We start from the raw sequence: 25,769 nt of genomic DNA, 5'->3' as shown, positions 1-25,769 counted from the left end.
CTGTATCTTGACTCTATCAATGTCAATAAGCTGGTAATGATATTGCACTATGCTTTTGTAAGATGTTACCACTGGGAGAAGCTGGGTAGAGGGTACAGGGCTCTCTCTGTATTATTTCTTACAACTGCATATAAATCTACAATTATCCAAATAATTTTTTTCAAAAGAATCAATGTGTCCTAACTTGAAAAAACACAATATATATAAAAATATTACTTCATTTTAGTACATGATGATTTGCTACAAGGTTGTTGTAAAAAACAAAGGTAAATAAGAAATGTTAAAATACGGGCACCTGGGTGGCTCAGTTGGTTAAGCGACTGCCTTCGGCTCAGGTCATGATCCTGGAGTCCCGGGATCGAGTCCCGCATCGGGCTCCCTGCTCAGCGGGGAGTCTGCTTCTCCCTCTGACCCTCCCCCCTCTCATGCTCTCTCTATCTCATTCTCTCTCTCAAATAAATAAATAAAATCTTTAAAAAAAAAAAGAAATGTTAAAATACGACTATTTTATAATTTTGCAAAAACATTTCCTTTATAAAGTGAAGTTTCCTTAATGCATATAATGCCTTCTTAGAAAATTATTGTAATATTAATATACCAAATTTGACTCTAATTCGGAAAGGATTGAAAGAATATGTTTAAAGAGAATACATTTCTCTGGACATTCTACTTTCCACAGTCCAAAGAGAAAGGTGAGCTGGTCTATAATAAGGAATTCTGTTTGGAATTCAGGATTGGTCATAAAGTCTAGTATTAATGAGCCAAATAATAAATCAGTTTTATTAACTTTTTACTCCATATTTTTACACAGGCCTCAAAAAAGTTCATACAGATCTATTAATATTTTATTTTACTTTACTTAAATACTGATTTCATTCTCAAGAGTATGATTCCCTTGAGAGTAGCTGAAGTTTTTATATGTGAAGTGAATTTGAGAATGAAACATATTTTTAATTATTTAGAATTTATTGTCTATAATATTGGGTTCGAATAGAGAAAATGATTCTGTTATAATAATCTGATAACTTTGGAAAATATTGAACCATCCACCTTTAATTAAAACACCAACTATGAAAGTGTTTCCCCATTTGTCCTTTTTTAATTCAAAATAAAACAAGTTATATGGATAAAACACGCAGCATAAATGCTCACACACATACAGACACACACACACACATACACACAACCCAAACACAAATGTCCATATTTCTAAAATTTTTTAATCCTTTCACAAACTGACCTCTAACTCAGAACTAAATCTAAAGACCAGTCCATTTTGCACATTAGGCAGTAAATCATAAAACTTCCATGACCCTGTTCATGCAAGAAGCAAACTGAAAATATTTTAAGAATACAATGGATCTATCTGTGGCCTCATTCAAAATCAGTTAGGATTTCAGCATTAGGAGAGTGATCACATAGAATGATCATCCTTCACACCTATCATCCACTCTTTCTCTTTCATTTTAACCACATGAATTTATTAGGTATTCACAGAGGTCCAATTACTACTTAGAAACCAAGCATAGTTAATTTTTTAACTCATCTAATGATTATAGAGATGGAAAACAGATTAGTGGTTGCCAGGTATTGGAGAGAGCAGGGGACAAGGTAGAAGGAAGAGGTTGTGGCTACAGAAAGGTAGCAGGAGGGATTCCTGTGTTGAAACCGTTCTATATCTTGACTATGGTGGTGGTCAAGGGCATCTGTGCATCTGATAAAAACTGCATAAAACTAAATGCACACACATACCAACGAATACATATAAAACCAGTGACAGCTGAATTAAGTAGTTGGATTATATCAATATCAATTTCCTGCTTGGGCTATTGTATTATAGTTACAAAAGATGTCACACAGGGAGAAATTGGGTAAAAGGTATATACTATCCCTGTATTATTTCTTACACTACATGTGAATCTACAATTTTCTCAAAATACTTTCTTCATTTGTGTAATAAAGAGTTTTTAGTGAATTGTATATTTTTTTAAGATTTTATTTATTTATTTGACAGAGAGAAGCACAGCGAGAGAAGGAACACAAGCAGGGGGAGTGGGAGAGGGAGAAGCAGGCTTCCCACCGAGCAGGGAGCCGATGCGGGGCTTGATCCCAGGACCCTGGGACCATGACCTGAGCTGAAGGCAGATGCCCAACGACTGAGCCACCCAGGCGCCCCGTGAATTGTGTTTAGTTTAATGATTATAACCATGACAGAGAGAGACCAACTAAATTTTAAATTAAATGCAATTAAATCTATTAATTTGAGCTAAATTAAGTTCAAATATATTAAGACTATTTGGCAAAGAATTTGAGTGCAAAATAAATCATGCATTAGATAGTTCCCCATAATTTATAGGCTTCTATAAATATGAAAGATTTCCTATCTTCTAAAAGAAAACCAATTAGAACTGACAATTTTTAAATTTCCACCCATTACCAGATCTCCCAAGCAAGAGATTAATTGTCAACTATTAATCATCAACTAATGTAAAATAACTCCCTTGGCAATTCACTGAAGTAACTGTGTGTATCTTCCTCAAAAGTAATTTACTTCTTTTACAGAAAGTTGCCATCAAAACACAAATTCAGAATTAGCCAAGTTAAGAACTATGCACCCAGGCAGGTGTGTGCAACATTCAATCCTCAAATCAAAAGCTCCATTTTCAAATCTCAGCAAAATTGGCCCAAAAGCTTTAGTTACTTAAAAACCTAACTAGCTAGTATCTAAAATGGCTTTCGAAATCATTCCACACTAAGAATTTGGGAAGTTTTCTATGAATATAGAAAAGCTGAAGATTTGCTTTGAATGGGGAAATACAGGATTTCAAAAACAGGCATACCCCATTTTACTGCACTTTGCTTTATTGCACTTCTCAGATGCTGTGTGTTTTTTTTTTTATAAATTGAAGGGCAGTGGCAACCCTGCATCAAATGAGGCTATCGATGCCATTTTTCCAACAGCATTTGCTTATGTCATGTCTGTGTGTCACATTTGGGTAATTCTCCCAATATATCAAGCTCTTTCATGTGTTACCGTATTTCTTATGGTGATCTGTGATCAGTGATTATGACCCACTGAAATCTCAAGTGATGGTTAGCATTTGTTCAGCAATAAAGTACTTTAAATTAAGATACGTACATTTTTTTTCAGACATAATGCTATTACACACTTAATAGACTACAATATAGTATAAATAAAATTTTTATATTCACTGGGAAACCCAATAATTTATTTGACTCACTTTCTTGCAATATTTACTTTATTACAGTGGTCTGAAACCAAACCTGCAGTATTCCAGGGTAAGCCTGTGGATCTTAAGTGTTCTCACCACACACACACACACACACACACACACAAAGTGAGGTGATAGATGTGTTAATTAACTTGATAATGATAATCATTTCATAATGTGCATATATATATATTAAATTATTGTGTTGTACACCTTTAAAAGAATCACATTGTACAACCAAAAAAAAAAAAAAAGAAACACAATACAAAATAAATAAGCTACCCCCACCCTAACAAACAATGTTGGCCTGTTTGGGGATGTAACAAATCATCAAGAAGATGATTGTTTCCTTCAGGCAGTTGGCAACCAGAATTTGAGATACAGAAAATCAGGCTGCAGGCCAAATGGCAGTGAAAACATCCCATCCATCTGTATCTATCGTGTCACCACCCAGGCAACACATCTGTCACAAGGCATGGCTGTGGGATCCCGAGAAACAACAATGGCTGGGAAAAATAACATGGTTGATATCCAATGGGAATGAGAAGGCTAATTTTGAGCAAAAGCAATGAGGTAAAATCACCATTAATAATAAGGTCAAGAAACGATAAGGTAAGCTTCACATAGTAGAAACTGTGCACTCATGAGCTATAACAATTATGCATGTATATTAAGAGAATAATGAAAAATTACTATGAGAACTTTCTGTGACCTCTCAAAAAAGGGATGAATGCTGGAATGAAACTTTGGTTTCCCTAATTTCTGACATAAGGCTGTAACCACCTATCACACACAGCTAGCTGTATGGATAAAAAAGAGGAGGTCGAGGTGTGACTGTTTTTAGATGGATGAATGTGTAATGGTGTGCAGGTAGTAGGAAAAGGTAACATGGAATGAGGAATTCAGTCAATAGATCTGGGAATAATAAAGAGGTTCTAAATCAGTGAGAAGTGAGAGTCCACATGGTCTTACTGGAGGTAAAATAAAACTTAACCCAGTGGGCCAGGGGTGGGGGGGAGCAGGAAAGAGCTATATTTGACGAGACTGTGTGAGATCAGTGCAGTCTGGGACACAAATTTTGGACAGATGAGGGGATAGACATAAAAGGTAGCCATCCAACAATACAGTGTCTTATCAAGTTGACTTCCCTCCCAAAGGAATCATCATCACCCAAAGGTTGTATTAAACATTAATTCAAATGTAGAAATCTTTCTAAGAATACTGAACATGATCTGTTTGAAAAGGTGGGCATGTGTTTGACTCTGTTTCTATTTCCAGTGATTATCACAGTGTCCAGCACATGTGAGACCCTCAAAGTACTTGCTGAACTGAATTGTCATGAATAGAAGGTTACAGGTTTTTTATTGTTGTGTTTTAATTGATATGTAATTGATGTGTAATGCATTGTATTATTTCCAGGCATACTGATTTGATATTTGTATATATCGTGAAATGATCATCACAATAAGTCCATTTAACATCTGTTACCATATATTTACAAAATTTTTTTCTCGTGATGAGAAATTTTAAAATCTACTCTCTTAGCAACTTTCAAATATGCAATACAGTGTTATAACTGTGGTCATCATGCTGCACATTATACCCTCATGACTTACTTATTTTAAAACTGGAAGTTTGTACCATTGACCACCTTACCCATTTTGCCCTGTTTGGATGGGTTTTTTTGTTTGTTAAATAAGGTGTTCTGGTTTTTTTAATAGCTTTATTGAAATACAAAGAACTAGGGATGCCTGGGTGGCTCAGTCAGTTAAAGCGTCCAACTCTTGGTTTTGGCTCAGGTCATGATTTCAGGGTCATGGGATCAAGCCCCACATCGGGTTCCATGCTCAGTGCAGAGTCTACTTGTCCCTCTCCCTCCGCTCCTCCCCCTCCAACCACCCCCCGCCCCAGTTTGCATGCACACACACACACACACACACACACACTCTCTCTCTCTCAAATAAATAAGTAAAATCTTTAAAAAAAAAAAAAAAGAAAAAGAAATACAAAGAACTACATATAGTTAATGGGTACAGTTTGATGGGTTTGGACATATGCAAACACTTATGATACCATCACCAAAATTGAGGAAATAGATGTAGCGAACATCTTCCTCAGGTAGGTCAGGAGCAACAGTATGACTCTTGGACACTTACTACACTATTAGCATGAGTGGTAAAAAATGTGATAAACTCACAAACAAAATGCCATTACTAATATATTACCAATCTGGTGAGAAACAGCATGCTGTTTCTTTTGGATTGATTTTAAAAGACATTTTTAAGACTGCAGGAAAGCCCCACGTGTCTCCTTATGGTTTCTTCTAGTTTTTCAGATATCTATAAGTTCAATTAATCAACATGAAAATTGTGTTTAAGTTTTGCTTACATGACTACCCAAAAGCTTCTGGATGTCATGTCTTACAGACTTTATTCATCTAGGAAATAAGATGCCAGAATATATATTGAGAGGAGAAGTTCCACCTTGGTGCTCATTATATGCATGAGCGCCTTTCCGAAGGCAGATTCTCCCATGGTGTAGGCAGAAGAATATGCAAGCTTAGACATATCTCATGCCCACAAAATTGGTTTAAATGCATTGTTAAACATAATCTTTGCTCTCGAAAGTGTATTTAAAAAAAAACAAAAAATTTTTCTCATAGAAAACAGATCTAGCCTGATTATATAAGTAAGGAAAGTGACAAGAAGTATACATTATTCTCATTTAAGAAATTGCAGCCAGTTTGCAATTTGATGTAAATGGTTTCATAAAGAAGAGGCAGAAGTTTACCTTAATTACACAAAGAAGTCTGTTCCAATCTAGTCACATAAATATTTAGCCAGATAGTATTAAGCAACATTTTGTTTGTTTGCTAGGTTTTTAAGTATGTTAACAATATGTATCTTGTTACTAACAAGAGTATTTGACTTATTTGCTAATTCAAGCAGCAATATATAATAGGTCTTCTACCTATGATCATGCAAACACTTACCAATATTTCATGAGTATCTACTAGGTACTATATGCTGTAGAAAAGTGTGCAAGACTGCTGAGTCACAGATCTGTACCTCTGAAACAAATAATGCAATATATGTTAAGAAAAAAAAAAAAAGAAGAAGGTAGCAGGAGGGGAAGAATGAAGGGGGGGAAATTGGAGGGGGAGACGAACCATGAGAGACGATGGACTCTGAGAAACAAAGTGAGGGTTCTAGGGGGGAGGGGGGTGGGAGGATGGGTTAGCCTGGTGATGGGTATTAAAGAGGGCACGTTCTGCATGGAGCACTGGGTGTTATGCACAAACAATGAATCATGGAACACTACATCTAAAACTAATGATGTAATGTATGGGGATTAACATAACAATAAAATAAAATTTAAAAAATAAATAAAATTTCTTGCCCTCAAGTAATCCACTATCTGTTGCAGAACATCAAAACAATTAATATGGCATATTTTTAAAGAAATAGCATACCAGGGGCACCTGGGTGGCGCAGTTATGTGTCCAACTCTTGGTTTGAGCTCAGGCCATGAGCACGGGGTCCTGGGATCCAGCCCCGTGTCAGACTCCACACTCAGTGTGGAGTCTGCTTGAGATTCTCTCTCTCCCTCTCCCCCTGCCCCTCCTTCTCACGCTGTCTCTCTCTAAAATAAATAAATAAAATCTTCTAAAAAAAGAAATAGCATATCATTTATGACTTTAAAATAAAAATTATACATGATATAATTCAGAACTTTCCACACTAGCCTTCCATTAAACAACTTAATAAAATTAGCACTGATGAACATGAGCAAATACCACACTTGATAAATCTTTAGAAGCAGTCCCATTGAAGTAATAAACAAGATAAGATGCCTGTAATAATTACTACCATTCAACACTACATTGGGAGTTCTAGTTAATGCAGTAAGATAAGACAAAGGATAAAAAGAAATAACAGATACAGTTATTGAAGAAAATTGTTACTGCTTTGGAATAAACTTGGTAGGTATGAATCAGTAAATAAAAATAATCAATTCTCTATACCAGCAATAGCTAATTAGAAAAATATAGAAATGATGAGGAGGAGGATAATAGCACGTGTAATGGCTAACAGAGTGAGCAAACTCTGTGACAGGTAATGCATTAAATGCTTCTCCTGAGGTTTTCATGGTATATAATCCACACACCAACTCAATGAATTTAGCATTAGGTTATCCCCATTTTTCAAATGAAGAAACTGAGTTTTTGAGATGTTAGTAACAGCTAAAGAGTAGGAAATGCAGATCCCAAATCCAGTTCTGATATCAAGTTTCATAATCTTAACCATTTTATATACCTCCTTCCCCCTGCAGAAACTTACGATTTACTTCCTTTGAGCATCTACAAAATTCCACCAGCCAATAGAACAACTGTCAAGCTCAACACTGAGCCTGCTTTATCAGTTATTAGGACAAGAGAGCTCTGGAAACACCAAACTCTCTTGGAGCCCAACAGCACTTTTCCCTCCATCTCCATGACCAGATGCAGGTTCCGTGACCTCTGCCTCTTAGAATAGAGCGACCTTTTTAAAATTAAAACAGGTGTAAGTGATTAAAGACTTGAGTTCCAAGTGGGATCAAAGAGGATGAATTTTCTTAAAATGAAAAAAAAATACAAATGAGCTTATTCAAACATTTATGCAGAACCTACTACCCAAAGATACCACGCTGATTGTCACAGGGTATTTCAAATTGTTTATTAGTCCCTTTTTGCCTGTGAATTTACAATTTAGGGGTAATCTCCCAGAAAACCTATCTGCATACCCTCTATAAGCAAGTTAACCAGTCCTTTTACCTCCATTATACCCTCACTGAGAATATCATTCACACATGTGGTTTCAGGTACTCCGTATAAAGTGCTGATGCGAAATCCAGAGCTTTCTTAAGCTTTATAATCCAATATCCAACCAGCTACTAAATATCTCAGGCATCTCACGCTCAGCTTATCTAAAAATTTCACTCATCATATCTGCCCCAATCCACTCTTCCTCCAGCTGAATGTACCTTCTATCTCTTGAATCCATCTGCCTTCTTGCATCTCCAATTCCACAAAGACACACCAGTCAGAAGAGCTGCAACTGCCTTCTGATTAGTTGCTCTGTCTTCAGAATGACTTCTTCAAAGGGGGAGACAGATATTAATCAAGTACTCAGATCAATAAATGTAAAATTATAACATCTATCAGTACTATGAATAAAATGTCCAGTTGCTGTCAGAACGCAATTGGGTTCTGAAGGAGAAACTGTAAGGAATAGAAGGAACAGTGTTGGAGACAGAGAGAATAACCCTGCAAGATACACACACACACACACGCACACACACACACACACACACTATTTAAAAGTCTTCAGTGGCTCCCAATTGTGTTTAGAAATAATCTCAATCTAATAATCATCCCATTAAATAGCCCTTAATTAATCTACTAATAGAAAAGAGCTGGCATTTTCATTATCCAACACCTTAAGGCTTTTGTGTGTTTGCACACTTTTCAATTCAGTATTCCCATGTGCCATGAGATAAACACCATCATCACCGTCACTTTTGATTGGAGGAAATGGAGGCTCAGAAGGTACCCTGGGCTGCCTAAAGTCACACTTCCATTAAAAGATTTAAAGAATAACTCAGGGAGAAGACAAAACCCAAACACAGGGGAAAGAACGAACATGGATTCTAATGGATGACAAAACCAACTGAAGCTCAAGAATGAAAACAGGGACACCTGGATGGCTCAGTCGTTAAGCGTCTGCCTTCAGCTCAGGTCATGATCCCAGGGTCCTGGGATCGAGCCCCACATCGGGCTCCCTGCTTTGCGGGAAGCCTGCTTCTCCCTCTCCCACTCTGCCTGTTTATGTTCCCTCTCTCACTGTCTCTCTCCGTCTGTCAAATAAATAAAAGGTTAAAAAAAAAAGACAGGAAAACAAATGGAATGTGTGAATTTTAGTTGAAAATGTTCTATTTTTATTCATGAAGAATTGAGGAAGTTCCAAGGAAGTGAAACCTCTCTGTGCAACAGGAAAAGGCCACACCTAGCTCCCTTCTATCTTGCAGCTTCTAGGCTGCCGAGGCTGAGGATTCTACCTGAAATTAGTGCAGCCACAGAGAAGTCCACCGCCTCCAGGACACAAGGCTTCCCCATGCCTGGAAGACAAATGAAAACTGTCCTGGCTGTCAGTAGGAAAGGAGAACAAACCAACCACTGGCTCTTTAACTACAGTAGTGCTTATGGAAATAGGCATGATGCAGACATAATCAGCAGTCAAGTTTCAGTTTGATTTCGCTGAGAATAGTCCCTAAGCTTACCATCTTGGAGAAGCTGCCTACATCCTAATTATGTCCTCATTCTTAAATCTACCAATGATGGCTTGTTGCTAGTTCCACCTGCTATCACCGCCATCTCCAATTGACACAGAGATTGAGATACGGCTGTAGGCTTATTTATTTATTTATCTATCTACCTATCTCCCCTTTTCTCTCTAGACCCCACTTCTACTTCTCTACCTCCCCATATGCAACCACTTATGTGAAATTTATATACACATATATCTCTTATCTGGATGCTTAGACAGTATGTATTGCTGCTTTATGTACATGTATTGAAATGTATGTAAACGGTACTATGTAATATATCTCATTGTTTATATGCTATAGCTTATCCTGTTTGAAAGCTCTCATACATGCTGTTTTGTGTACATTGAATCTCCTGCTTTTTTTTTTTTAAAGATTTTATTTATTTGACATTGAGAGAGAAAGCAAGAGAGGGAACACAAGCAGGGGGAGTGGGGGAGGGAGAAGCAGACTCCCCGCTGAGCAGGGAGCCCGATGCGGGGCTCGATCCCAGGACCCTGGGATCATGACCTGAGCCGAAGGCAGACGCCCAACGACTGAGCCACCCAGGTGCCCCTGAATCTACTGCTTTTTATTTTGCCTAGTGTACCCCATTATGAACACCCAAGTTGACCCCAACACCACAGAATTATTGCAATAACCATTATGAACTTGTCTAAGAAATTCCTCGGGATATATACACAGGGGTGGATATTGTTGGGACAGAGGGCTATATAAACATAATTTAGCTAAGCTGTGCCTAAATGATATCCACAGTGAGGACACCAATCTGAGGGGTGGGTTCCAGGGTGGAAGCCAGGTTGTGAATCATGACTATTCTACTTGTTAGCTGTGTGACCTGAGAATATTACCTAACACATCTTAGCCCCATTTTCTCACTTATGAAATGAAAAATTATGGTGCCTATCTCATAAAGTTACTATGAGAATTAAATGAGATAATAATAGATTAAAGTGCTTAGCACAGTATTTGGTACTTGGTAGGTAAATAAATATTATCACTGATTATCACCCCCTCCCCCCAAGTATGAGATTTCTGATTCCGCAATGGTCTCTGAATCTGCACACTGGAAGGTCAGTAGAGCTAAGCCTTCTCACTGAACAGAGTAAGAGTAGAGACATCAAGTTTCATGCCCAAGGAGGTTGCATGTTTCCAGAGGAGGAAATTGAATGTGGCTTTTGGGTTCCCAGGTTACTGCTCCTTTCCCCACATCAGAATGTCCATGACAGTGTTGATATTCCACTCGGGCAAAAAAATGAATGATGACTGAAAAACAAAACCTGCCCATGCGTATCTGTTCACACCTAGTACTGTATGGAACTTACATACTTCCCCTCAATATGTCATGGTCTTCTGGGAATTTTCTCTAGTCAGGGTGATGGGTTTGTACCCACTTGCAGGCACGTACACTGTGAGAGTCACACTGATCTGCAGCCACGGAGCCTGCAGAAGGTGACTGAATCACATGGGGTCAGCCCATTCTCGAGCCCAGCAAAACCAGCGTTGTCCCTTGATAATCTTGTAAGGAAGGCAGACACAGAGACACACCACTGGCACAGTCCTTCCAGAAAGAACCAACTATTTGTCTGTAAGGAGTGTGGTTGCCTGACAGCCTCCAGCTGCAGTACTTTCAACCATCTGTCTCAGCTTTGGAGCCAAGTGCACATGATATAAACAGTGCTGAACTAATGAGCAAACCACAGTCGGAGTACCAGGACCTGGCCATTTATCGCCACATGGGACTCCTCTGATGGGCAACCTTTACTCCGAGCTCTCCATGAGGTTGGCCAAGACTTTGCCAGATTTGCATCCTGGTCTGAGGTTCTCCCTGTCCAAATCTACTTTCTCACTCTTTCTCTTTCACAGGTATTCCTCCCCAGTAAACCTACGGTACAGCTGATTCCATCTCAGAGTCTGTGTCCAGAAGGACCCACTGACACAGCAAACAAAATACTACACATATTTATACAGTGCTCCCCATTCCCATGGGATAATCTGACTTTAAGAAATGTATTACTGGGCACTGTAATGACACTTGATACGTGAACACATGAGTTTTGAACTGCACACCTTCATCAACCAAAAACGACAGGGATCTTTGAAAACAATTGATGGGTACTAGTCTATATTATCTATTTTGTGATGTGATCCAATGTTTATTAAATATGAAACATTTGTTCTACACAAGCTGTTCTGCTTTGATACATTCCATTTGTTGTTCTATCAATATATTTTCTAAATTTAATAGACATATTAGCTGGGAATGAAGATGAACAGACTGAAGATCAGAGAAGGTGTCAACATGTCAATGTAAATCATTTTATTTTAACCTTCAGATTTTGCTTAAAGGGCCAAAAATGTAATGTGTTACCACAAACTATCATTTCATACATTCTTAAATTATAAACATAAATGGAAGTCCATTTAAAGCAATGTATCTCAACCAGGGCTGATTTTGCCTCCCAAGAGACATTTGGCAACATCTAGAGACATTTTTGGTTGTCACAACTGGGCAGGGGCGGGGGAAGAGGGGATGGGACAACGGGACATGCTACTGGCATCTAGTGGAGAGGAGAGGAATGCTGCTAAATATATTACAAGGTCCAAGACGGTCCCCACAACAAAGAACTATATGGCCCAAAATGTCAAGAGTGCCAAGGTTGAGAAAACTTGGTTTAAAATTATAGAAAAGTGTCCAATGTCCTGAGTGTTTTATTGAAAACTAAAAGTAAAAGAAATATTCTACCCACAATCTCACAGTGATATTTTGTTGTTGTGCTAATCAATATCTCCCCATTCCCTTAAAAAAAGTAATCTGGAACACGTAATAAAATAAACGATTACAATTCATTTGCCCCTTATACAAGGAAGCAATGTTTTTAAGCATATTATTCAAATACCTTAATGAGACAGAAATGCAGGACGTACATTAGAGATCACCAGAGTTCCATAACTGTCACCAAATCCTTAGGATTTCTTTTTTTTTTCCATTTGCTCATATTCCTTCTGTTACCTTGGTGAAATTTTTCAGGTTTGAGCATACCCTACTTTCAAGTATCCATTGCTATTATTAGTCAGTGTATAATACCCATACTGTTTGATTTTTTAACATAACAAGTTTGCGTTAAACATCCCAGTCATGCTAGGTAAAGCCCAGTATTGAGCCGAGCAAGGCACTTTTTCCGTTAACATATGTGGCCATGTGGTAAATAATAATAATAATAATAATAATAATTTTTTAAATTGCGCTTTTAGGATAATTGACATTTAAATTGATCATCTGAGAGCCAAGAATATAGTATTAAGTTTAGATACTATTAGTACATAAATCGATGCCTTAATTTTCTCATGGTTAAAGAATTTAAAACGAAAAAAACTTGGGGCTCCATTTGACGGTCAAGGGGCGCCCCCTGCTGAACAGAAGAGAGAAATAACGTTGATACAGTTTAAATTCACAGGGCTCTTACACTGCATTACACCCATCACTACACGCATTTCCATACAGCTCATCGGAAAAGCTGAGTGTAAACCCCATATTTTATTTGGCTCAAAAAAATGTGAGGTTGAATTGTGACTTGCACATTAGAAGGGTCCTATTCTAAAAGATCACCCAGAAAATCTCTAAGTATTAGCAGCATGACATGACAACTAACACTCTTAACATTAACAAACTGAGCTTTACTTAACACTGTATTTTTGTCCTATCAAGTCTCTTCGCTTTAATGATATGTGACTCTCTATCAGGGAGAGCCAATTATCCTTTCAGTCAGTAGTTACTATCGATCCTAGAAGTTTAAGTTCTCAAAAGTGACAGTAAATTGCCAGCCAACAAAAATAATTTGGATTAATTAAACGGGAACCAAGGAGTCTAAGGGCAAGAAAAGTTCGTTCACCTCCCAGTCTCGCCCTCCTGATCCAGAACCGGTTGTAAATTAAATATCCCCTTACTTTGCAGATGCCAAAACGCTGGTCTGAATGGTACCCACCCCAGGACACTCAACCTAAAATATATCTTTGCAGCTCCACTAAATGCCTGTCAAACCCTGAGAGATGCGTGTGTGTGTGTGTGTGTGTGTGTGTGTGTGTGTGTGTGTGTGTCTGGATGTGTTAGCGTGAGCCCGTGCGCCTCGGTCTCCGTCTCCCTAACGCCGAGTCCGGAGGCTCCGGGAAGCAGGTGTCGCGGGGCACCTGCTCTTACCTGGGCTCCGGCGAGAAGGCAACCGCCGAGCAGCAGCCACCCCCAGACGTAGGGCGATGCTCCCGGGCCGGCCATGCCCGGACCAGCCCGAGCGAGAAGCAGGGACGCTCTCCCGGAGCCCGGAGAGGCTCCCCACTCGCAACTTGGCGGGTGCGGGGCAAACTTGTGGCCGGGAGCGCGGCGCAGCTGGGGCGGCTCAAGCGCGTGTCGGATCTCGGTCCCGCGCGCCGAGGCCCGCGCCTTGGTCGGGTCTGCAGGGGAGAGCGGCCCCGCAAAGCCCGCGTGGGAGGAGGGGGCGGGCGGACCCCGCGGATCCCGGCGCGCCGCGCGTGGTTGCAGGAGGGGCGGGGAAGCGCTCGCGCTCCTGCTCAGAGTCACCGCGTCCTGCAGCCCAGGGGACCCGAAGGCAACGGATCCCGAGCGCTGCTGTCGCCACCCCCAGCTCGCGCCGTCTCTACTTCCGTCCGCTCTGTACCGGGTTCCGACCCCCTGGCCCTAGGGGCCCCTGGGTCCTCAGGGAGTGGTCTGGAAGTTCCCTGCTGTCCAGCCGCGCGCTGACCACCAGTCACGGGAGGCCCTGGATAGTGGGGCTGAAGGCTTCGGAGGCCAAGCGGGTGCTGCACCTGCGGCTGTGTTCGGAGCAGTCTCCGCAACCCTCTCAAGTTCTCCGATTCCCTTTCTCCTAACCACTATTAATAGCGTGTGTGTGTGTGTGTGTGTGTGTGTGTGTGTGTGTGAAAGAGAGAGAGATTGAGAGAGAAGGAAGAAGGGAGGCAGATTCTACTCCAGCAGAAATCTCTAGGTCAAAATTTTTTTGTATCATTTTGTGAGTTTGGGATCCAGGTTTCATTGAAAGACAACTAATAATCATTTATAGGGGTGTGTGTGTGTGTGAAAGAGAGAGAGATTGAGAGAGAAGGAAGGAGGGAGGGAGATTCTATCCCAGCAGAAATTTCTGGGTCAAAATTTCTTTGAATCATTTTGTGAGTTTGGGATCCAGGTTTCATTGAAAGACAACTAATATTTGTTTATAGGTGTGTGTGTGTTTAGATATCTTCATTAGGGGTATGTGTGTGTGTGTGTGTGTGTGTTTAGATATCTTCATTTGGGACAAAGCCTGTTCCTTTATTTTTCTTATAGGCGTAATCATCAAAATGCCAGAGAACTTCTTTAGAGACATTGAGTCCAGGAATATTTAGTCTCTCAGGATCTGATCCAGTTGGGAAAGAATGATTCCCACAGACAAAACACAATAATTCCCTCTCCTCTTGACAATGAGGATCTGAGGTTTGTCACCATCAACTTTCATATGAGTGCTAAAGTGTGAAAACTGTGTTTGCTTTTAAAACTTCTAGATTATTAATGGTTGGCCACGCTAAAACACTAGAAAGGGATAATTTTTATTTCTATTTCTACATGTCTGGAATGTTCACTCTTATCTCTATTTTAATAGCATTGTTTATATTATGTGTATGTATTGTGAACAATCTCATGCTTTTTGGAAGAAGCAAAATCTAAATTATACAACATATGCACAGGCACACACCAGTAAAATTACCATGTAAAATTCACTTTCTACCTACTCTGTCAAAGGTTTATAGCACTCTCTATGGTGACTATTACCTAAAGTCTTCAGTTTGATTAAATTATTTAGAACTACTGTTACATTATCCTACTCAAGCAAGAAAATAATGGTAATAGTATAAGACTGAAAGATTAGATATCTCTCTATCAGTATAAAGCATTAAGTGCTTTATTACATTGCAGTTACTCTTTTAAGTACTTTACATAAAATGAACTGATCTTTCCATTAACCCTGTGAGATGGGCATTATTGTTATCCATATTTATAGATGAGGAAACAGTAAGTCACTTGCCAAACTAAGGTCAAGGTATTCTATCATTGTGGCACTACTTCCGTACTCCTTGGGCCTCACAAAACCAGAAACACTTTTCCAGCCAGGTTTTATTTTCATTTTTTTGTTTTTTCATCCTCCCTTAACCAGAGAATAATTTACTGTGCATTATGGCACTGGTTCTGAGCCAGGGACAATTTTGTCCCCCAAGAGACATCTGGCAATGTTTGGAGACAGTTTTGGTTGTGTCATATTTTTGGTGTGTCACACTATACATTACTAGCATGTAGTGGGTAGAGGCCAGTGATGCTGCTAAACATCCTACAATTCACAGGACAGTTTCTTGTGACAGAAATATCTGTCCCAAAATGTTAATACTGACAAGGTTGAGAAACTCTGCATTACAGCAAGAGGGTACCCAAAATTGTTAGCTGTTTATTAACTAGATAGTCAGTAAAATAAGATAGGAACTTACAATCAATTTGTGTGAAACTTATGCTATTCAAATCATTCATTCCTACAAAAAGGTAAAAATCAACAGGCTCTAGACTAGAATATTCAAAGTTTTGAAGATATTAAATTATGCCAATTGAAAAAGTTGCATAAAATAAAAAATAATTACACAAACTGCTGTGATATCATCAGGATATTTGTGACTCTTGTCATAAAATATATAATTGCTGATATTATGGGTAAACTTGGAATAATTAGTTAAGATTAGTTGTAAACTGATAAATTAAGAAAGAAAAAAACCTTTAGGGGCGCCTGGGTGGCCCAGTTGATTAAGCATCTGACTCTTCATGTCCGCTGAAGTCATGATCTCGGGGTCACAAGAGCAAGCCCTGCATAGGGCTCTGCGCTTAGCAGGGAGTCTACTTGAGATTCTCTCCCTCTCCCTCCACTCCTCCCCCTGCTCATTCTCTCTCTCTCTCTCAAATAAATAAATCTTAAAAAAAAAAAAAACCTTTATGCAAAGTTGATGGAGTAACTTACCCAACAAATCTCTTTGCAAATGACATCTCATCAATCCTTAAAATCAACAAAAGACAATGACAGTTCTGATCATCCCCATTCACAAATGAAAAAGAGGATCTTGGTCATTAAGGGACTCAACCCTAAGAAAAAACATAGCCCCAAGGAAATGATGTGATTTCTAGCAGTTTTATTTTGTATTTTGCTATTGTTTATTTGTTCATTGCTGTCTCTTGCTGGTCCACTATGTCACATACTGACCTGTATCATGATTAGCTGGCGTGCTTGTTAAGAATATGTTTATAGCAGCAATGTCCACAATAGCCAACCTGTGGAAAGAGCCCAGATGTCCATCGACAGATGAATGGATAAAGGAGATGTGGTCCATATATACAATGGAATAGTGGGCAGCCATCAAAAGGAATGAAATCTTGCCATTTGCAACGACATGGATGGAAGTGGAGGGTGTTATGCTGAGCGAAATAAGTCAATCATAGAAAGACAAGTATCATATGATCTCACTGATATGAGGAATTCTTAATCTCAGGAAATAAACTGAGGGTTGCTGGAGTGGTGGGGAGTGGGAGGGATGGGGTGGCTGGGTGATAGACACTGGGGAGGGTATGTGCTATGGTGAGCGCTGTGAATTGTGTAAGACTGTTGAATCACAGACCTGTACCTCTGAAACAAATAATACATTATATGTTAAAAAAAAAAAAAAAAGAAGGGGCACCTGGGTGGCTCAGTTGGTTAAACCACTGCCTTCGGCTCAGGTCATGATTCCAGAGTCCTGGGATCGAGCCCCACATCGGGCTCCCTGCTCGTGCAGGAAGCCTGTTTCTCCCTCTGCCTACCGCTCCCCCTGCTTGTGCTCTTTCTCTCTTTCTCTCTCTCTTGCTATCTCTCTCTCTCTCTGTGTCAAATAAATAAATAAAATCTTTAAAAAAAAAAAAAGAAGAAGAAGAAGATAGCAGGAGGGGAAGAATGAAGGGGGGGACATCGGAGGGGGAGACGAACCATGAGAGACTATGGACTCTGAGAATCAAACTGAGGGTTCTAGAGGGGAGGGGCGTGGGGGGATGGGTTAGCCTGGTGATGGGTATTAAAGAGGGCATGTTCTGCATGGAGCACTGGGTGTTATACGCAAACAATGAATCATGAACACTACATCAAAAACTAATGATGTAATGTATGGTGATTAACATAACATAATAATAAAAAAATAAAATTAAAATGCACATTCTTGAGCTTCACCTCAGACCTGCTGAACCCCAACCTCCAGGGCTAGGGTTTGGAAAGCTACATTTTTCAAGCTCCGGGGTGATTCTCATGCAAGATAAAGTTTCAGCAGCACTGTCTAGACTGATTAGTACACGCAGCTGGTGTGGACTTCACAGACAGTTGTGAGGTCTGAGAGCCCAATACTTGGTCTTCCATAAAATGTTCACTATCCTCTGCAATGAAGGGGCAGGGGTCATGGGTCAACAGCCTACTTTGTAAGGTGGAGATTTGGGGACAGTAGGCTGTTAGCCCAACTTCCCCACAACTGCACAAGAACAGCCTTATTGTATGGAAGGCTGCTTTTGTTTCTTTGTTGTTTTTCCATTTCTGAGTATAGGTATCTTTCCATGTTTTCAAGCTGTGCTTCTGTCTTTGTATTCGGTGAGGAGGACCAAAGGCTCTGAAGCCCTGCTTTGCTTTCTCAGGCTCCAGGGCTCCTTGCTGAGCTTCTCCTGAGCAGACCCACACTCACTGTCTCTAGGGACTAACTCGAGAAACTCTATTCTGGGAGCAAAGATCCCTGCCATCAGCTGCTCTGTATTTGGGGAAAGGGCAACTAAAATGCTAAAATAATTAATTAAATTGAGATTAATTAATCAATGTAATTTAATTGCCTTAATGGCTTCTCAAAGTTCCTTCAAGCTTTTTGATCCCAAGCATGTGTGGTTTTTGCTGCTGTTGTTTTATGTGTCTGTAATCGTGTCTCCCTGTGTGTATCTGTGAGTGTGAGTGTGTGTGTGAGTCTGTGACTGTGTGTGTTTGCAGTTGGTTTTGCTTCTAACATTCCGGGAATTTCTCAAAAATTTTAGTGTACCAATCTCCTTCTTTGATGTTTTCTAGTATGATAAAGTTTGATTCTTTAAAAATACGTAGTTGACCTCTTAACAATGCAGGGGTTAGGGGCACTGACCCTTATTCAGTCAAAAATCTATGTATAACTTCTGACTCCCCAAAAACTTAACTACCAATAGCTTCCTGTTGGCCAGAATCTTACTAATAACGTAAACAGTCAATTAACACATATTTTGTATGTTATATGTATTAAATACTGTATTCTTACAATAAAGTAAGCTAAAGAAAAGAAAATGCTATTAAGAAGATCATAAGGAAGAGAAAATGTATTTCCAGTATTGTATTTATCAAAAAACATCCACGTGTAAGTGGACCTTTGCAGTTCAAACCATGATGTTCAAAGGCCAACCATATATACATTTTCTCTCATTCCAGTGAAGCTTTCAACAGGAAGTAGAAATAAATCTATATTCCCAGCCCACCATCTTTTTCTGGAAACCCAAGGTAAAATACATATTAAAAATTCTTAGTCACAATTTTTTTAAATAATACATGCTCCAAAAGCAAATTTTGAGAATACAGAAAAATCACAAAGAGAACAAAGATCAACCGACCTTCCTTTATCTAATCTAGTGCCTACTCATAATTATTTTAAAGTAAAATTGGCCTTGCAATGTACATAACATCTTTTAAAGGAGGAGAAACAAACAGACTCAATAAGAATGTTGGGCTGGATGGGTTTTATTATTTAGTTTTCTATTCTTTCTAAATATTTATTGTTTGATAACATATTCTGGAAACAAAAAAGTCATAAAAATATTCTAGAAACAAAAATATCACTGTGATAACTTTCCTTGAACATGTATTTTTATGTGAATCACTGAATATTATCTTAAATTTTTTAAATCAGAATTTTCGTTAAAGATAAGCTCAAATTTAAAGCTTATTGTGGATATTTGCAAAGTGAACCTATTTCTAGTCTCAGTAAAGCATTTTCCTACACACTTGCTTTCATTGGCATTACGTTTAGAATCCTGTCCATTTAACAAAGATGACACATCAATTATTGCTTTAATTTAAATTTTTAGTTTACTAGTAAGGTTGACTATTATATAGATTTATTGGACAATTGTATGACTTCTTTTTAAAATCTTCCATTCTTGACTATTACTCAGCCATCAGAAAGGATGAATACTTACCATTTACATGGACATGGATGGAACTGGAGGGGATTATGCTGAGCGAAGTAAGTCAATCAAAGGAAGACAATTATCATATGGTTTCACTAATATGTGGAATATAAGAAACAGCACAGAGGATCAGAGGGGAAGGGAAGGAAATCCGAATGGAAAGTCATCAGAGACAGAGATAAACCATGAGAGACCCTTAACCATAGGAAACAAACTAAGCGTTGCTAGAAGGGAGGTGGGTGAGGGGATGGGGTAACTGGGTGATGAGTATTAAGGAGGACACGTGATGTGATGAGCACTGGGTGGTTTACGCAACTGATGAATTATTAAACTCTACATCTGAAACTAAGGATGCACTCTATGTTGGCTCATTGAGTTTAAATTATTAATTAATTAATTAATTAATTAATTAATTAAATTTTCCATTCTTTCCTGTAGTCTAAAGCCGGATAGCCTAGGTTTGAAACCTTAGCTGTTTGAAACCTGGAAAAAGTTTGTTGGAAAAGTTAAATGAGTTAAAGTGTGAAGAGCAACGTCCGGTCCAGGGAAGATACTCAATAAATGTTAGTTATTGTGAGTGGTATCAAATTAGTATGATTACTACCTTTATTGTTATCGATGATTTTAGTCTTGTGACCATAGTCTCTGAATGGGCAAAGGATTATGGTGAGTTTGAATGTTTTCTACTTGTGTAGAAAAGCACTGTCTACATTTAGAATATTAAATCTTTCTCTGGTATAAATACCAAAATGTTGCTCCAACACTATTTTCAGCCTAATTTGCACAAGTAAACAATTGTCATGCTTAATCAGTGCAGAAATTTTTCAAAAACTTTTATTTATCTAAATCTATCAATGTTTTCTTTGACAATTTCTTCCTTAGTTTCTACGCCAAGAAGGAAACTGCACACTAAAAATTAAAGTAGCTTTTCACCAGATTTTTTTCTAGTTCTTTCCCACTATTTCATAATTTTACATTTCACATTTTAAAGAATCAAATTTGTTCCATGGTGATTTAACAGTTTTCCCAACTACCTAACCAATTAACACAGCATAATGTGTAAAAGAATCCACCTTCTTAATGGGAAAGACGTTTTGAAGGGAGGGAACGAAAGTTTGCTGACGCTCTAAAATCACCACTTTAGCTCCACGTGAGGCTGTGCTGCTGGAAGGGGCTTAGAACAAAACAGAAGGTTTCATAGAGCCTCTCCGCATTTTACCCAGGATAGAGTCCCATTCCTCAAACCCAGATGTCAGAGGCCCCTGTCAAGCTGTTGGCAGAGCTCCCTCTGAGTGTGTAACTGTTAAGATTTCAAAAGCTGGAAGAAATGAAGCAGATGAGGTTTGGATCTGAGGGCTTTCTGGCTGGAACTCAGGAAATAGGCAGATAGCAGCAGGGAAAGGCCTGGCCACTGATTTTTTTTTTTTTAAAGATTTAATTAATTTATTTATTTGAGAAAGAGAGCAAGCATGAGCGGGGTAGGTGGGAGCAGAGGGAGAAGGAGACTCCCTGCTGAGCAGGAAGCCTGATGCGGGACTCGATCCCAGGACCCTGAAAGCATGACCTGAGCTGAAATCTGACAGTTAGCTGGCCGAGTCACCCACGCGCCCCAAGCCTGGCCATTTATACACAGGTGTAGGTCAGTTACTCAGAAGGGAAAAGCGTTCCACAAGGAGAGGGCTTCTGTCCAGACCCCAAACTGATACAAAATGGCTTGTGTGCAATGTTTCCTGTCTGTTTACTCTGGGATGGTTGTTATTATTAATAAGTTGATTCCAACGCTCGTTTGAGAAGTAAGTGGGGCAATGACTTCAAAGAAAGTTATTAGCTGTACAAAATTACACAAAGGACAGTGAATGGGTATTTACAGGACTCAAGGGTGTCTCTCACATTCAAGTTATACCTGTTAATATGCAAAGTCCTATAAAATACTCAGTAATTCATTTGTAGCTTAAGGGAAAACAATGAAAAGGAAGCAACCAATAGCAAATCTTACGTTTTTCCTACTGAGGATTAAAGGAAATAATTACTAAACTCAAAGCCTACCTCAGTCAAGATAAAGCCTAAAGAAAATTAGGAAGTTGGACAATTACATGTTTGGCCTCATTCCACTTCCTCCCTCTCAAATCTCCCTTTGCCCTGGCTCATTAGATGCCCAGTGTTTCTCATTTGTTTCTTGAAAATTAGATGTGAACCTCTTTCCCAACAGCTAACTCACACCCCAACTTACCCTTGCCCTCCAAGATTTCTGCCCTCTGTTTTCTCTTTATATTCTCTATCTGTACAGGTTTTAAAATATGTCTCCAAAATTCTTTGAAACTCTTCCCATCTGAGAGGTGTGGGAGATTCTATGTCTCTTCCCCTTGACTCTGGGCTCTGTGACGGTTCAACCTATAAAATACAGAGAAAGTGAACCCTAGCTTTAAGAGACTGGTAGCTTCCACTTCTAGGGACTCCCTTTCATTCTTGGAATTTAGCCACCATGCTCTGAGGAAGTCCAAAAAGCCTACAGAGGAACTCACATGGAGACAACGGAGGACCTCAGCTCTCAACTTTGACTGCTATTTCAGGCAACAACCAGAACCAACTCAGCAGCCATATGAGTGAGCCATGTCAGAAATGGATCCTCTAACCCAAGTTGAACTGCCTCAGCTACTGCTATGTGGAGCAGAGATGAGTCTTGCTCAGATTACAGATTTCTGAGCTAATAAACAGTGGTAGTTATTTTAAGTCATTAAGATTTGGGTTAGCTTGTTACACAGCAATAACTAAACACGATCCCACCATCAAACAACTTTTCCTGTGGTCTCAAGATCTCACGTACTAATGTTTACATAGACAGACAAAAGACCCAGAATAGCCTACACAATACTGAAGGAGAAAAAAAGTTGGAAAACTAACACTACCCAACTTTAAGATTTACTGTAAAGCTACAGTAATCAAGACAGTGTGGTATTGGCAAAAAGATAGATAATACCTCAATGGAACCAAACAGCCCAGAAACAGACCCACATAAATGGGGTCACTGATCTTTGGCAAAGGAGAAAGGCAATACAATGGAGCAAAGATAGTCTCTTCAACAAATGGTACTGGAACATCTAAACATCCACATGCAAAAAGTTAATCTACACACAGACCTTACACCCTTTTCAAAAATTAACTCAAAATTGATTGTAGACCTAAATGCAAAATGCAAAACTTATAAAACTCCTAGAAGATAACATAGGACAAAACCTAGATGACCTTGGGTGTTGTGGTGACTTTTGATGCAACTCCAAAGACATGGTCCATGAAAGAAATAAGTGATATGCTGGACTTCGTTAAAATCAAAAAATTCTCTGCAAAAACAATACCAAGAGAATTAGGAGAGAAACCATGGACTGGGAGAAAATATTTCAAAAGATACATTTGATAAAGGACTGTCATCCAAAATATGCAAAGAACTCTTAAAACTCAACAATAAGGAACAAACAACCCAATTAAAAAATGGGCCAAAAAGCTTAACAGTCACTTCACCAAAGAAGATATACAGATGATAAATAAGCATATGAAAAGATGCTCCACATCACATGTCCTTAAGAAAACTCAAATTAAAACAGTAAGTAAATTAAAACCTTACACACCTAATAGAATAACCCAAACCTAGAACACTGACAAAACTGAGGCTGTGCATGTGTGGGAGCAGTGGGCATATGGGAGATCTCTGTGGCTTCCTCTCAAGTTTGGTGTAAACCTAAAACTGCTCTAAAAATAATAATAAAGTCTTTTTAAAAACCTCATCTAGCCGCTGGCATAGGATATGAGAACAACTTGGTTTCATTTTTATGTCATTTGGGACCATGACACAATCTTGGCCAAATGTTGACAGGACAAGTAACCCCTTCTGCCCTAAGACTCCATTTTGTCTTTCCAAAATCATATGGCTTTCTCCGAGTTGACTCATTCTTCTGTCAAGAATTTCTGAGAACTGTGATTCTTCTCTAGAGATGCCATAAAATACGAGTATTTGAAAAATCTTTCCACTTCTTCCTAATACGTAAATCACTTCTACAAGTCTATAGCCATACTTCCTCAATAAAAAGATTCCTGAGGTAGTGAGATTTATGTGGAACACATCTGACTGGACAAACCAATAGCCCAGATGAAATGGCTACAGTTGGCTGCCGATAACAATCACTTGGATTTTATAGTGCTCTATAAAATTTTTACAAATTCCTTTCACAAATTCATATTTTGCAAAATATCTGTGTCAGCAAAATATCCCTGGTTCCCCCAACAACCCTAAAAGATGAAGAAACGAAGGCATCCATTTCAGTGATGGGATCATTGAGATGAGGAAAGGGCAACACAGAGAGAAGGTCTTCCAGAAGGTCGTGCAGCAGCAGGTAGGGACTGCGGCCTGGGTCTTCCATTTCCACATCCATCACTTTTCCTACTAGCCTACCCTACCCTTCTGGAATGCACTTCAGCATCTGTGTAAAACTCCACAGACCTACTAAGTTCCTTCTCAATCATTTCCCCATTTTTCCCACAAAGACAATTTCCAGTAGAATCACATTTTTCTTTTCAAGAGATCCTTCTTAAACTAAAGGGTTAGTCACCTTTCAGGCAGTATGACATATCTACCAGTGATTTATTTTTTGAGTTTTTCAGCACAGGAAGCCATATGCTCCCAAGAATGTACTAAATAACACTTAAAAGTGAAATTTAATCTAGATAAGGAAAGGAATGACACTTTAATTTGGAGATGGATTAGGAAAGAACAATGACATTTTTTTTTCAAGATTTTATTTGAGAGAGAGAGAGCACCAATGGGGGGGAGGGATAGGGGGAGAGGGATAAGCAGACTCCCTGCTGATGGGGCTCGATCCCAGGACCCTGAAATCATGACCTGAGCTGAAATCAGACACTTACCCAACTGAGCCACCCAGGTGCCCAGAACATTGAAATTTTTAAGGTAGTTGTTTCTCTAGCTCTAAAAAAAAAAAGGTTCAAGGATTCCTGAAGAAGGTAATCTGATTAAGACCTTTAAGTCTTTGGGGTGCCTGGGTGGCTCAGTCGTTAAGCATCTGCCTTCGGCTCAAGTCATGATCCCAGGGTCCTGGGATGAAACCCCACGTCAGGCTTCCTGCTCAGCGGGAAGCCTGCTTCTCCCTCTCCCACTCCCCTGCTTGTGTTCCCTCTCTCACTGTGTCTCTCTCTGTCAGATAAATAAATAAATAATCCTTAAAAAAAAAAAAAGACCTTTAAGTCTTGGGGAGCCATGACAGTTTGCTAGCAATTTATACTAGGTGCTTTCTAGACACCAAAGCTCACTGTAAGAAGTAAATATTGATAAAAACAAAGAAACAGAACATATTATTTGTGCCCTAAAGAATATATATGACAAAGCAAAATATCAACATAGCCAAAATAATGTATTATGAAAATAGCTACGGGCTACAGAGTGAGGGAGTGATCAGGTTGGGGGACTTCTAAGAGGTAGGAAGATTTGCAAAGCTTCTGAGGTGATATGACAAAGGAAGAGGGCATTTATGTGTTTTGCAGTGGCATGAACTCACCACAAACCTGGGTATATCATACAACTATTATAGAATAGAACCACATTTTATAATGGTAAAAGGAAGCAGGAAGAAAATGGCCTTGCCAGTAAGGATGGGAAGGTGAGAAGTAGCAGGGCCTGGGAGTCCCTCATTACCCAGCTAAGACACGGGCCTGGGAATGGCATGGAAGCCAATCATGCACCCCTGCAAAGTTGAGACATTAAAATGTTTGCGTGAGAAAAAGTGTTCTGTGCAGAACAGATGCAGTGAGGAGGAACCAGGGAGCCGTGTCAGAGGACCAGCTGTAGTAAGAACTTCAGTACCCTGGGCACTGCATGCTAG

The 25,769-nt window shown here is 39.2% G+C and overlaps 1 protein-coding gene across 1 annotated transcript in view; it reads right to left on the bottom strand.

Moving 5' to 3' along the window:
• The window catches only part of PTH2R (parathyroid hormone 2 receptor), a 76,645-nt gene extending 62,776 nt beyond the window's left edge, over positions 1 to 13,869 (bottom strand). The window contains exon 1 of the mRNA XM_021703219.1: positions 13,795 to 13,869. Within this exon, the coding sequence (XP_021558894.1) occupies positions 13,795 to 13,869 (75 nt within the window). The remainder of the gene's footprint in view (positions 1 to 13,794) is intronic.
• Between the last annotated feature and the right edge of the window lie 11,900 nt (positions 13,870 to 25,769).

Source organism: Neomonachus schauinslandi, chromosome 3 (genome assembly GCF_002201575.2).
Source record: "Neomonachus schauinslandi chromosome 3, ASM220157v2, whole genome shotgun sequence".
Lineage (NCBI taxonomy): Eukaryota > Metazoa > Chordata > Mammalia > Carnivora > Phocidae > Neomonachus > Neomonachus schauinslandi.
This window is presented reverse-complemented; position numbering and strand designations above follow the sequence as displayed.